General features: G+C 32.4%; 2 protein-coding genes across 2 annotated transcripts; one reads left to right on the top strand and one right to left on the bottom strand.

The window, feature by feature from the left end:
- The first annotated feature begins 1132 nt into the window (after positions 1 to 1132).
- Positions 1133 to 3197, top strand: LOC133202915 (piggyBac transposable element-derived protein 4-like). Its single transcript, XM_061338778.1, has 3 exons — positions 1133 to 1816; positions 1994 to 2111; positions 2864 to 3197. The coding sequence occupies exons 1-3, from the start codon at positions 1133 to 1135 to the stop codon at positions 3187 to 3189; spliced, it is 1128 nt and encodes a 375-aa protein (XP_061194762.1). The 3' UTR covers positions 3190 to 3197.
- A 3458-nt stretch (positions 3198 to 6655) lies between these two features.
- LOC133202910 (uncharacterized) lies at positions 6656 to 7417 on the bottom strand. The gene has a single exon (XM_061338773.1). The coding sequence runs from the start codon at positions 7415 to 7417 to the stop codon at positions 6656 to 6658; it is 762 nt and encodes a 253-aa protein (XP_061194757.1).
- Positions 7418 to 14390: the final 6973 nt, after the last annotated feature.

The following is a 14390-nucleotide window of genomic DNA, read 5'->3' as shown; positions in this document are numbered from 1 at the left end:
TAGTCTCTTCTGACCCCCTTACTATGTGTATTTTTGTTTTGCGTCATTTACTTAAATAAATGACATTTTTTCACTTTCAATACTGTTGTTATTTTCTTCTATCCATCAAAAAACTAGCTCAGTTGACTTGGCTTCAGACTTGCAACAATAACAAAGGAACATAAATATGAATGTATTCTCGTTAGTTTGTGAAATTGTCAATCATACTTATACTCAGTATGAATCGTGCGTATTTTTCAGTAATTCTACTTTCTGTTGTGTGAGTTTGTTAACTACGTTATGATTATAAAATCTATTATTAACCCTCTGGCTGCGGGAAGGACATATATGTCCTTTTACCGTTCACTGCGGGAAGGACATATATGTCCCCCGCAACGTCATTGTTTTATTTCCGTGATATGTAAAGTAATTTTGGTAAATTTTGGAAAACTTTGTTTGTCTGGCACTGAAAAATAGATAAATAATTGAAAGCTAAAATAAAATAAAAATTAAATGTTAGTTCTTTAATTTACTTTATTTTTTTATTATAAATTAAAATACGTTTAAATGTAAATTCATTTTTAAAGTTTAAAGAGAAATATTATTCATGTATGTTTTTGACATTTTCGTCCGTAACAAAAATTAAGTTTTACTGTCGGTAACAAACCCCCTTTTTTTTCTTTTTTTTTTTAAATTTTGAATTATTCTACCCGTCCATAGAGAGCAAGTGGTCGATTCTAAAATTATTACATATGAGGTGGCATTTTAAATTTAATGACAAGTTTAGTTGATAAAAACTATAATTAAGAGAAAAGTAACGTCTTTGTTTACCTATGCACCTTATGCCTTAAAGAATATTCTTGTGCGTTTTGTTAATGCATGTGATAAAAAAATATAAAATTACTATAATTATGATTTATTAATTCTTTAATTAAATAAACACATTATAAACATTATGATACGATAGATAAATTGCTTTGCTGTTAAATAAAAGCTGATTAAATTGATAACTACCTGTACACTTTTTATAGTAAAACAACTTTTACAGGAATGATAAAAGGCTTCAAATTTTATGCGAAATTTCCCGTAAAATCTCAAAAATTACGTCATTTTATTAATTAATTACGTCATTTATACGGTGCTCTTTGATATCATGGATTCTACATCGGAAAGTGAATCTGATTATGAGTTCCAAACAGATGATGAGTCTGAAACTGACGACGGAGAAATTCCATTCATTGAGAGATTATGGACAAATGTACGGTATGTCGAAAACTTTGAGTACCCACATGAAATTAATTCTTTCTGTCGCCGTTTGGGTCCAGTAAGCCCCCCGAGGGTTGATGCCTTACCTCTTGAGTATTTTCACAAGTTAACCTTTCCAGAAGAAGGGAGAAATTTAATTGAAATTTTGGTGGAAGAAACAAATAGACATGCGGATCAGTTTTTATCTAATCCTCAATATAGTCCTATGCCATACTCAAGATGTCTTCAGTGGTCTGAAACAAATGTTGATGAAATGTCTGCCTACTTAGGTTTATACCTGTCAATGGGTATTTTGCGGAAACCCAGTATAGAGGCATACTGGCAGGATTCAGAACAATCCTTTCTTTTCCGTACACCTGGATTTCCCGAAATCATGACGCGAGACAGGTTTCAAATATTGTCAAAGTTTCTTCACTGCAATGATAATTCAAAGCAAGTACCACGTGGAAATGACAATTATGATCCATCACACAAGTTTAGACCTATTTTGGATCTTCTCAACAAAACATTTCCAAACGCATATGACTTAGCCCGAGATCTAACCATTGATGAGAGTATGGTTGGATTTAAGGTATAAAAAATATTAAAAGTTTTAAAACATTGAAAAATATATTCATCTCAACAATCTCTTATATCTTTCATTAATACTGAAATATGTATCATTAATCATATACATGCACTGCATTTCATATATTTTTTAATCCAAATAACGATATATACACAATAACTGTCTTTTTACATTACAAAGGGTAGAAACGACATTGTACAGTATGTGCCGGCTAAAAAGTCTCATCAGTGGGGAGCAAAGTTGTTTGCGCTGGCAGAATCGGACACAGGCTACAATGCCGCAATTCAATTATATGCAGGTTACTGATACCGCAAATACATGCATTTAATTTATTCTATCGTTTGCTTAACAGGGGCGTCCAAGGCCTATCGAACCCCAGCATTTACAATGTAAGGACAACTGGCTTTAAGGGGGAAATAATGAAAAGACAATAATCAGATTCAAACATGTACACTCTCGTAGTCCAAAAAAAAAAAAAATATTCATCGCCAAAAATGCGGGACCACATAAACAACTCTTATTTGCACTCTGATTGTTAATTTTATTTTCTTGAAAATTGTCTAGGAATCTGCTTTGATCACTATGTATTTTTAAATCAGATATTAAATCCATTCACTCAAAGCAATTCGAGTTAATTGCATAATGTAAAAATATATAATATAAAATCCTGATAAACAATATTTCTTTAAAATCTGTGATACAAAAGTTTACAAAATATACCATAAAGTTTTTAGATGATTAATAGTCCGGTGTTGTAGTGGCTCATTAAATCGCGAATGAAGTAATAATTACAGATTTGGCATTCTTTGATGGTTTAGACTATCATATTTGTTGATAAATGTGCATATATTTTCACAAGATCATAAAAAAGCATACGTATTGGAATATTGAGACTCTGACATTGAACCTATTCTATATACATGTCCCTAATTCTTCATTGTTAAAAATGGGATTGCGAACGCCTTATACGACCCTGTTCATTTTAAGACTACTTATCAAATTGAAACAAGAAAAGGAATATTTCACTGAAAATAATTTATTCGTGTACAGGTAGACAAGAGGGTGTCGCTCGCAGTCCCCACGGTGTTGGGTACGATGTGGTGATGCAGTTGATCCATCCCTATCTGTACAGATATCACCATCTAGTCTGTGACAACTACTTCTCCAGCCCAGCTCTTTGTTCTGCTCTCTTTGAGGCAAACACTTACATGACGGGCACTGTAAGGGTGTGTAGGAAGGGAATGCCAAGGTCGTTAAAGGGCTTAAAACTACAGCGAGGAGAGATTGTTGTAAAGCAAAGTGGGCTTATTATGGCACTTTGTTACGGAGACAGAAAAACCGTAACATTTATGTCTACGCTATCTAAACCCAAGTAATTTTACTATTTCACTATATATAATGAAGATGATAAAATTTCAATAAAGAAAAAGAAAATTCAAAGTCATTCCAGTTGTCCTGAAAATTCTTTAATGCCATCACCATCATCATCAAGTAACATCGTCATCATCATTATTATTGTTTAAACAAAATCAAAATTGAATGAGATAACAGGCACGTAGAATCGGGGGGGGGGGGGGTCCCCCAACTTTTTTTTTCCAAAACATAATCTTTTTCTATAAAAAAAAATGTTCATTGAAAGGGTGGTCCCCCCCCCCCCCACTTCTTTGTAACAAATATTGTGACGTCAAACATAAACGGCGATAACGTCATCTACAGCAGGACATTACGCGCACAAATCTAAGGCGCGGATCTCATGCACAACAGTAACCATCGCTGTAATAATTGGATTTATTGCAGCCCGGAGGACCGGGCTGCTCTATACATATAAGTTTAAGTGTTGGTATATGGGGATTGAGGTGGGAGAAGTTATTCAGAATTAAAGGTTTTTCTAAACATTAAAAAGATTGTTAATCAGAATGTTCTTTCCCTTTATAAATTACGAGATACACAATATATTTACTTACATAAAGTGAATCTGTAAAAATATATATGTTTTTCATATTTAATATATAAAGTTGCTTATCATTTACTATCGAAAAAACGACAGGTCCCTTTTTTTAGAACATCGAATTTTACTTATCGCATAAAAACGTAAAAATGTACTTTACACAGTTCGTGTTTTATATTCTTAAAGTGAAAGACATTTTTGAAAATAGGTGATGCATGTGTCTGGTTTCAAATTATATTTTATGCAGCCAACATTTACTTGAGAAATTGATAAAGTTTAAAAGGGTATCGTTTTTGTTCGATTTTCATCCGACTATAAGTTTTCAAAATATTCTCGACTATTGTCTCCATCATTTAGACGCATGCCTTTTTCACACATATCGAAGCGGTTTGATGATCAAGACTCATTTCAATTGTTTACTTTATTTATTTCCCGGGCGACAATTGATGGTTACATCAATGTTTTCTTGTTTCGTAAAGGAAATAAATCTTATTATTAAAGACGATGAAGACAAGCATAACTTCTTATAATTATTTATTTTTGAGTTGGCGTTTGTGGTCACGACCTACATAATACAATATATACTTTATTTAATCGTATATAACATTAATCCTTATAAACTTTATAATCCTTATCCTTATATATAAACCTTATAATCCTTATCCTTATAAACCTTATAATCCTTATCCTTATAAACCTTATATATCCTTATCCTTATAAACCTTATAATCCTTATCCTTATAAATTCCTTAAAATGTGAATAGTGACAACATTCATACTGGTACTGGGTGAGCAGATACTCAGCAGAAGTTGTGAAAAAATACTTGTATCATAGAAGGCGTCTCGAATAACCGCCAAATGGTTGTCCGATGAAAAGGACAACCACCGCCAACAAAGTTAGATGGAATGAGAGACGCAAAGTATGTGTAAGTGTGGCCACATCTTGAAGATCAATCTACATATTTACCATTTTATAGTAAAACACATTCTTGCAGAGTCCTTTGTAAGTTGAATAGCAAGAAACAATTACCGAAGTATGACAGGTGAACTCCGTCACTACTAAACATTTCTTTTGAATCCCAAGTAATCTCTGGGTATTTGATAAAGAACCCACCATTGACAGTGATTAAATGATTCATAAAATTATTGAGTCTGACAGTAGCAAGATTTTGCGCTTTCGAGTTTGAACTAAAACGCCATGAAATTCTTGGCAACATATTTGACCAAACAAGTGTAGTTTTAGGGAGTAGTTGTTTAAGTTCCTCGAGTGTTGAACTCATAATGGACCGTAGTTGCAATAATGGAATTTTACCTATATCATTACCTCCACAATGAATAATTAAAATTTCTGGTGGAGATTCATACCTTAACAAAAGCTTTATTTTTGGAATAAGGTCAAACCATTTCATACCTCCCTTTCCCTGCCAAAAAATTCTGTAGTTTCCTCGTCTTAAACCTAAATCCATACCATCTAAGGATTTTCTTGCATAGTAGAACGCCCACTTAATAATTGAAGAACCAACAGTCCAAATAACCTTTTCACTTCCTATATAAAAATACGAAAATCAATTGAGGACATCACTTAATCCTAATATACCTTTTGAAGGCATTCGAACTCCATCTACCTTGCTTTTTTATTTCTGTTTCCGAATGACCGTAAGAGAAACTATCTGACGCGGCCCCAATACGGAAAGAGTGAGATTTGTATCGTGAGTTTGGAAGGCCGGCTACTTCAAGAGTCTTATTTAATAACGAACAGAACTGAAACCTTGTGAAAGGACTACCGTCCATATGTATAAATAACTGGCCGTCAAATTTTGGCCTTGTAGCAATGTACCTTTTCAGCCACTCAACTGGACAGATAGAATTCTTTGTTTGTTGCAAAAATACGGATGTCCCTTTCCCAAGTTGGTCAGTTTTTGAGAAAGGAACTCGAAGCTCTATGAAACTTTCCCCAGAATCTTCGTTTTTTATAAACTTTATATGTTTGCAAGAAATAATTGGATTTGCTTGATTTGAACAACTAAAAGTAAATTCACCGACTCTAAGAAAAGCATGATATGCTACTGAAAATGCTGTTGAAAAAAGGATGGCCTCAAAGTTTAACTAAAGATGTTGTTTTTATGAGTTTCTCAAGAATGTGTTTTGTGATAGGAAGTCTACAATCTTTTGAATGGTTTGACCTTTTGATTCCTTCCAACAATTTTCTAATTAAAAATTTTTTTGTGTTGTCACAGAATCCCAATATTTTGCATTTGAAACTTATTCCTGATATATAGGATGAAATGGTAGCATGAGTCAAACCTTGCAGGGATAAATGAGCGATAAACATACAGATGTGTGGAACAGGTGGGGGCCAAATAGAACGCAGTTCATACAAAATTCTAAATTGCTCAAAACTTCTTAGACTAGTGGAGTATGTTTGTCTTGTATTTAATGATACCGAATTTAGCGTCAGGCGTTTAATTTCAGCTCCAAGATCATTTTTATAAAATCTTCTGGAATAGGTGTTGGGTGTTGATCGGATTTGGGGGCGAGAACACGAAATCTGGTCCACTGTTTGCGAGAAATAGAATCAGCTATAGCATTGTTATAACCATCTATATGACAAGCTTTGAAGTAAATATTGTTTACCATAGATTGCAAAACTAATGGCCTAACCAATTCCATAACCCGAGGTGATCTTGATGATTTTTTGTTTAAAATGGAAACTAAAGCTTTATTGTCAGTGTGTAGCAATATCTTCTTGTCGAGGAATTCATTCTTAAATAAGAAAATTGCAAGGACAATTGGCACTAACTCTAAAAACGTTATGTCTAACATAATATCTGGCTTCTTCCAGCTATCCGGCCAACCAAAATATGCCCATTGCCCATGAAGGTAAACGCCGCACCCTAAATGTTGATTGCCTGCACTATCAGTGTATAGATGAAGTGGTTGTTAGACAACCAATTAACATTCATGAAATTTAAACTACCATTGAACCTGTGTATAAATTCTAGCCACACATGAGGGTCGGATTTCATTCCCTTTGTTACCCTAATGAAATGACTGGAATATTTTATTCCACACATAGCATCACAAAATCTTCTGTTGAAGGCCCTAGCAGATGGAATAGCTTTAGCACAAAAATTTAGGGAACCTACTAAAGATTGTAATTCTCTCAGTGTAACTTTTGTTTTTTGTAACATCTCTAGCAGTGATTTCTCCAGATCGATAATTTTTTCTTCAGGAATTCTAATAACCATATTATCTGTATCAATTTCTATACCCAAGAACGTAAGAACTGTTTTTGGACCTTCTGTTTTCTCTTCTGCAAGAGGGATACCAAAATCAGAGCAGGTACTTTTGAATGAAAACATCAACAAGTTACATATTTCTAATGTGCCTCCAGCAAATATGAAATCGTCTAAGTAATGGTTCAAAGTGTGAACTCCAGTTTTTACTTCTACAACCCACTGAATAAAGTGTGCAAACTTTTCCCATAAAGCACAACTAATTGAACAACCCATTGGTAGACACATATCATAATAATATTGATCATTGAATTTGAAACCAAGTAATTGATGGTCAGAAGGGTGAACCGGAAGTAATCTAAAAGCTGATTTAACATCCATTTTTCCAAGATAAGTCCCTTTTCCCAGTGCCCCTATCATGTCCAACACCTCGTCAAAAGAAGTGTAATGAACAGAACAAGATTCAGGGTCTATGAAATCATTAACACTAAAATTAGAAGGATATATATATGAAAGGTGGTGGATGAGACGCCAACCCCCATCCTTTTTTGCTACGACCCCAATAGGTGATAGCCTTAAATTAGATAAAGGCTTTTTTTTTTACTTGTCCTTTTGCAAATATACATTAAACAGCAAATGAGGAGAAAGACAGATATTTCATGTTGAATATTTAAACATTTGATAACAAAAAATCTTCCTTTTGCAGAGTTTACAAAAGTCTTTCAAATGAAGAAAATGAATAGAGATTCAAATTCTTTGCTTAGCTGTGGTACACACAATGTTTTCATAAAAGTGCATTTTTCCAATATTTGCTGAAAACAGAAAAATGACTTAATATTTAACCAACTCTTATTGCAGGTCATATTGTTTGATGCTTGATCTGTATTGATCACTCTGTGTTTAGTACTGCTGCAAAATAGGCCAATTGCTTGGTCAAGGTATAGTCACTCAATCAAGCTGTCTGAGTTTACATCATTAAAGCGCATGCTCGTATAAATGGAATTTGTAGTCCGACAAGGAAGACAACAGCCAGGAAGGCGATTATCGTTATGCTCATCTGAAAGCAATAAATAAGTAATCAATAGATATTAGTTGGATAATTAAATTATTAATTTAAAATATGAAAATAAATGAATAAATAGTTGTTACATGTAATAAAGAAATAGGCCCTAAACACATGTAAATTAACAAATAAATAAATAAATAGAATAAATAATAAATAGATTTCTAAAAATGAATAACATTTTCATTAAAAACCAGGAAAATAAAAATTTTGTCTCATTTTCTCAAATCACACATATTTAATTATGTGACTTATAACAATCTTTTAAATTATAGCTAAATTATAGCTAAAACCGATGCAGTCCAAATCAAAGAAATTAGCTTGTATATCAACACAAAGGTAGGAAGATTAAACTACACTGAAAATTATCCTTAACATTCTGTCAAAATGTATGATTAATTAATTATTTACAATCCATTTTACAGTATTTATGAAATAAGAAAATGTGCTCAAGATTTATATGGACTACGATCATTCTTGCATAGAAAAAAAAAGACATCCAACCCCCCACCCACCCACCCACCCACCCACCTCTCTCTCTCTCTCTCTCTCTCTCTCTCTCTCTCTCTCTCTCTCTCTCTTCCAATTGTTGAGTTTTTATTTTATTAAAAAATTTATATAAATACTTATGTATTTTTTCATTCATAATTGTACAACATTGTTTAACTTGTAATCGTACAGAAGATTCTTCTGTACATTATATATTATACATTATACACTGGACATTCCAACACATGTTTGATTTAAATTAATGCACCAAATTTACACCTAGAAAGGAAGTTGGAAAGCAAAAAAAAAATCATTTTTAATTTTTAATTTAATCTTTTACAATAAATGAATTAAATAATGAAAATTCTGCAAAAATTCGCCTTACCTTTGTTGGGTACGCTCCTATCTCTACAGATCGGACAATACAAGGTACAGGCTTCCTGGTTAAATGTTACGGACATACATGTACCCCAGGGTATATATATAGATCCATGGTATGCAATGTAACGGTTATGTGACAATTCGTCGCCTTAGCAAACAGTATGTTAATGTAATTCTAAAATCATGACATATTCTATTTACAAATTTACTTCCAGAGTGCATTTTCATTTACTCAGACGTGTTTTTTTTTTAATTCTCGTATTTTCACTATTATATCGTGAGACCTTTTAAAATTTACATTTAGAAAAGAAAGCAACTTGTAAGCAATTAATATTCCTTTACAACATTTCGCCGTGTTGCCAGATCAAAATAGCAACGTTAATTTAACTGCATATTTTGTTCACAAAAAGTTTTTTATTGAAATGTTAAAAAATATTATTTTAAGAGCTTAAAACTTATTAAAACTTAATCATTTTTTAAATTAAAATGTATCTACAAAACAGGCCCGTAGAACGCAGGTGGGGGAGGGGCGACTTTTTTTAGTATGATATTCTGTTATAGTAAATTTTCATTTAGATGCTGTTTTCTTCCCCCCTCCCACTTTTTCTTGATGTAATGTCGAGCGCTGGCAATTAAATTCCGGGATTTGGACAGTTTTTTTTTTGACAGATTGATTAGGTAAGAAGTCTCCCCCCTTTTTTGGAGAGCTTTTTTGTGGGGAGGGGGGCTGCCCCCTCCCCACTTTTGAAACCGTTGCTACGGGTCTGCAAAGTGCGCGCATTACCCCTTCTTCCTTACTCTAAAGTGATCATAGCGTTCCTTATAATTTATCGCTATAGCATTTACATGTATGAAATTCCATGAAGACCTAATTTGGGCTTATTTTCCCAAGAAACATGACTTTAACAAATATTTCATGTGTTATGTGTATTTTTATGACATTGATTCAGGGAAAACATCTTTATTATGAATTTTGATAAATAACTTATCAAATTAATGTAATCTCCCGTGTGACATCCTCAATCAAAAAATGTGTTACATGTATTATGTGGGGGAAAGGAGGCGTTATTTTTTTTTTTTTTATTTAATTTTTTTTTATTATTGTTCCGGTAGAGTTATTGTTTTATATCAAATCCTAATAAATGTTATTAATGCATTTCATTTCTGTTGTCATTTTAATCAGAGAATAATTTATGATTTTACGAAACGTAATCAAAAGACCCCCCCCCCTCGAACGGGAGCTTGTAATGTATAAAAGCAACTCTAGATGATGAGTTTCCAGATAATTGCAGTAGTCAAAACAAAAAAATAAATAAAGAGAAAAGTTGGTTCTGAAGCCTTGAATTTGCTACAGATGTTAATGACACTTTACTTGAATGAATGAATGAATGTATTTTGATAATTATCATTGTGCTGTGCAAAAATCTTCGGCATCATCACGTGATATACATGCTGATTTTATGCTTACATCCATACATGTATATCATCTTGTATAATTGTTCTGACAATTGCATTATTCATTTATCAAACTTCAATTTTACCAATGAGGGAACAAACGAGGTTGCTTCGAGGTCACGTGACGGTCAGTGCTTTGAGGTTCCTTTGATTACAAAGACGTACATCTCCATCTCTCTGGATTATTATTATCATTTATCATGGCGTGCATGATATTGTTTTACAAATTGACATTATTCACATTGAAATATCTGTTTATGCACGCTGTGTAAACTTCTGGAATTTTGATATAAATTGTGAAAAAGCAATACATTGCATGAAAATATTTTACGTGGTCAGAAATTTTTAAGTGTTGGTGCATACGCTTTTGAAGGGAGACGTTATTAAGAATTAAAGTAAACCCTTATATAAAAAATGATTACATCAGAACACTTTTTTGAAAACCTATCATTTATAAAATTTGGAATATATTTATGTAAAATACATTGTAAAATATTTATTTTCTGTTCTAATATGCAAGTTTGCATATCATATTTAAGTTGAAAATAACATCTCCAATTTACCTAATTAAGAACATGAAATTTAAGGAAAAAACAAAAACAAAAAAGTACATCATTCAGGTATTTCGTTTTAAATCAAATGTATGCTTTTATAATATGTGATACCGTTCTATAGTAGTTCTGATTAATCTACTTTCTTAAATGCACTTAATGAAATTATAAGGACTAAAGATAGTCTTGATTTTTTTTCCTTCAGATTTAAGCATTGACTTTCTGGAATATTCAATGAAATATGGAGATAACGAACAGTATTCAAGCTCACAAGTGCATTCAAAGAATACAGATGAGGAACAGAGCAAACACGGACCTCTACAATCTGATGTTCGGCTATTTCCGTAAATCTCCGACGACTCTATTTTCTTAAAGTAATACATTACATTACTAATACTTTAGTAAAGTACATGTAATGCATTATCGTTACATGTACTATTACTTTTGTTTTGTTTTGGTTTTTTTTTTTTCAAAATAGAAATGCAAAACTTATGCAACTATTTTCATTAACATGCACACCCCTTCAAAACTAAACACGATGAATGTTAATTCAAATTTGATTTCATTTCAAGTATTTGTATTTATTACACTGTAAATAATTACAAATCTTTTTATCATTCATAAGAAGTTTAATCTTTTCAATTGCCAATAAGATAAAAACATGTACAACATGTGCAATATGCACTTTTCGTGTAACTATTGATGTCATAAAGTAATATAACTTTTGGGGCACTTTAAGGACATACGCCTTACCTATACTGATAATTTTTCAAGATATTCTTAATTTAAGATAATAGTGTCATCAGATGTTCGTAGACAAAAAATCAGCATGCATTACCAGGGGTTTTGAAAAGATATCAATTGAAGAAAATTCTTGTATAATTAAAAGAAAAATACACAAAAATTACTAAACATATATTCTAGATGTTTTGTTTATCCAAACTTGTTTTAGAAGAAGTGTACAACAACTTATATAGACATAAAAATGTAGCACGCAGTTCCATTAAGTATTGGAACTCTTCAACTCCAGGGAAAAAGACAATAACGTTCAAACTACGTTGCGTATGTCCGTAATCTCTCCCCAAAGCTATCTATATCAATAAGACATCGATTGTTTGAATCTAGTAATTATAAGTACCTTATGAAAAAAAATTAAGTGCAATGTTAAACTTCAAAAAAGGGTTGGACAGTGTGTACATTTTGCACTGCTAAAAGTAGAATTTGTCTTCTATTTGAGTACAATGGATTTGTCATGGTTATCTCAAACTAGATCATATAATGTTTCATAAACACAGTCAGGAGAAAGGGACTGTTTTTTTTTTAAAGCACTTCTCAAAGCCATACATAGCTTTTTAAAAATGTTAAACCATAGAGGCATTGCGTGTTCTGATGACACTCTATTCAATAGATGGTAATTATCAGTTTATAGTGTATATTAATTACTTTACCTCATACCGGAATTATTTTTGAAAAGTAATTTTTAAAAACTATTTTAAATATTCTCTAAAATAAGATATTATCTAAAATAAGTACGACAATTTAAATGTGTGGTAATTAATAGATACAGCAATTTTCATTTTTTTTAAATAGGTATATACAAAATAATGCTTTGTAATGCTATGTAATGCCAGCATTACTCTGGATATGAGAAAGTAATGCATTACATTACCACATCATGTAATGCAATTTTTTTGGCATTACACATTACTAGCACTACTTTGAGTTCAAGTAATGCATTTCGATTACCATTACATTTAGCATTACCCCAAGCCTGGTGTTAAGGATCAGTAAAATTATCTCTTTACACCATCTCACCTACATTAGGTAAATGTACAAGAATCTTCTGGCATGTTTTCTTCAGAGATGTTCTTATATATCTTGTTGATACCATTTTACAAAGCTTATCCATAATATTGAGATATAAGGTGAATATTGCTTTTTTTTTATGAATGTGATTTTCTCCATTATATTGCATATATTATATTTTTTACATAAATTAATCGGAATTACTTTTATAGGCATTGCTTCACACTGAAAAATCTCTCACTGCTCTTGTATTTTCTTTCAAATACAAGAATGTAATTAAAGATCATAAGAAGATAGATAACTGGTGTTTTAACCAATTTTATTTTTTGTCCAACAGGGTAAAAAACTAACAGAGGGTGACAAAACCAGACCAGAAGCTTTGTCCAATAAATAAATTGAAAATAAATTAATCTCTTCCTGACGTTCAATTTGATGACATCATCAATCACGTGATCATTTAACCGGTAGTGGTGTTGCTGTTGAAAAGCAGAGGGATCAAGAAAAGAAGAGCTGAAAAAAATAATGAAATTACCTATAAATTCACATGAAACATAATACCACGATAGAAAAATCTAGAATTATTGCTAAAAATATTAAATACATGAATGTTGAATATATGTAGAGTGCTTATATATGTGTTAGCTTCTTTTATTGATTTGGCGGGATAATTAAATATTTGCAGATGAGATAAAATGAGAATAAATAAAGAAAATTTATAATGAAGATTAAAGAAATGAAATTTTAAAGATAAAAAAATAAAATTTTATGATATTTCAAAGCATCACTTACCAAGGAGTCCGACGCCATTTCCTCCGAAAATACCATTATCGTTGTTGTCTGCAGCGGCCAAACCGGCTCCCAAACCAATTGGGGGCAGGGGTAGGGGAGCTGCGGCAGGCTGTTGGACTGGGACGGGCACTGGGTAGTATACAGCTGAAACGCTGCCCTTCTTTCCGTATCCCTTTCCGTATCCACTGCCGTAGCTGCTTCCGTATCCATATCCACTTCCGTATCCGCTGTCGTAGCCACTTCCGTATCCGTAGCTAGGATAAGACATGTAGCTGCTTCCGTAGCTGCTACCGTATCCGTGGGATCCATATCCCTCTGCCATGGCAACGGCAATACCGGCCATCATAACTGCAGCAACGGCGATGAATGAACGCATCTACAAGATGAGAATATTAATAAATATAAAGTTTTATTAACCACTTTAAATATTGTAAGATTCAATACCTAACCCATGAGGGCTTTTTAATTAATATTTTTTAATTTAATATATTTTAAAATTTTCATCAGATCATATACAAAAGAGTCATTTTTTTGTTTTTGAAAATACAAGTTGATTACTAAGAAATTCGAAAAGAAAAGATCCTTAGCTTAAAAAAAATATTGAGGCGTTTGCCACTGCTTACCTTCTGTCTGTTAGGTCTGTTTGAGTGGTGTACTACACTGAAAAAACTTGTTGGTCTCCCTTTATATAGGGGGCTCTAGAGTAAAATGACGTAACAACATGGCGTAATACTGCAGTACTCTCCTTGAAATTATAACACGTGTGGTTTTTATGTAATTATCAGACATCCATGGCCGACATACATGTATCTTCCTCTTTCTCTGCAAATCTGTTCTACAAAATTCTGATAATTAGTCC

This window comes from Saccostrea echinata, unplaced genomic scaffold (genome assembly GCF_033153115.1).
Source record: "Saccostrea echinata isolate AGI-Se365-2 ecotype Australia unplaced genomic scaffold, CSIRO_AGI_Sech_v1 ptg000047l, whole genome shotgun sequence".
In the NCBI taxonomy this organism is placed as follows: domain Eukaryota; kingdom Metazoa; phylum Mollusca; class Bivalvia; order Ostreida; family Ostreidae; genus Saccostrea; species Saccostrea echinata.
Note: the sequence above shows the minus strand (reverse complement) of the source record. Positions and strands in the feature narration are given on the sequence as shown.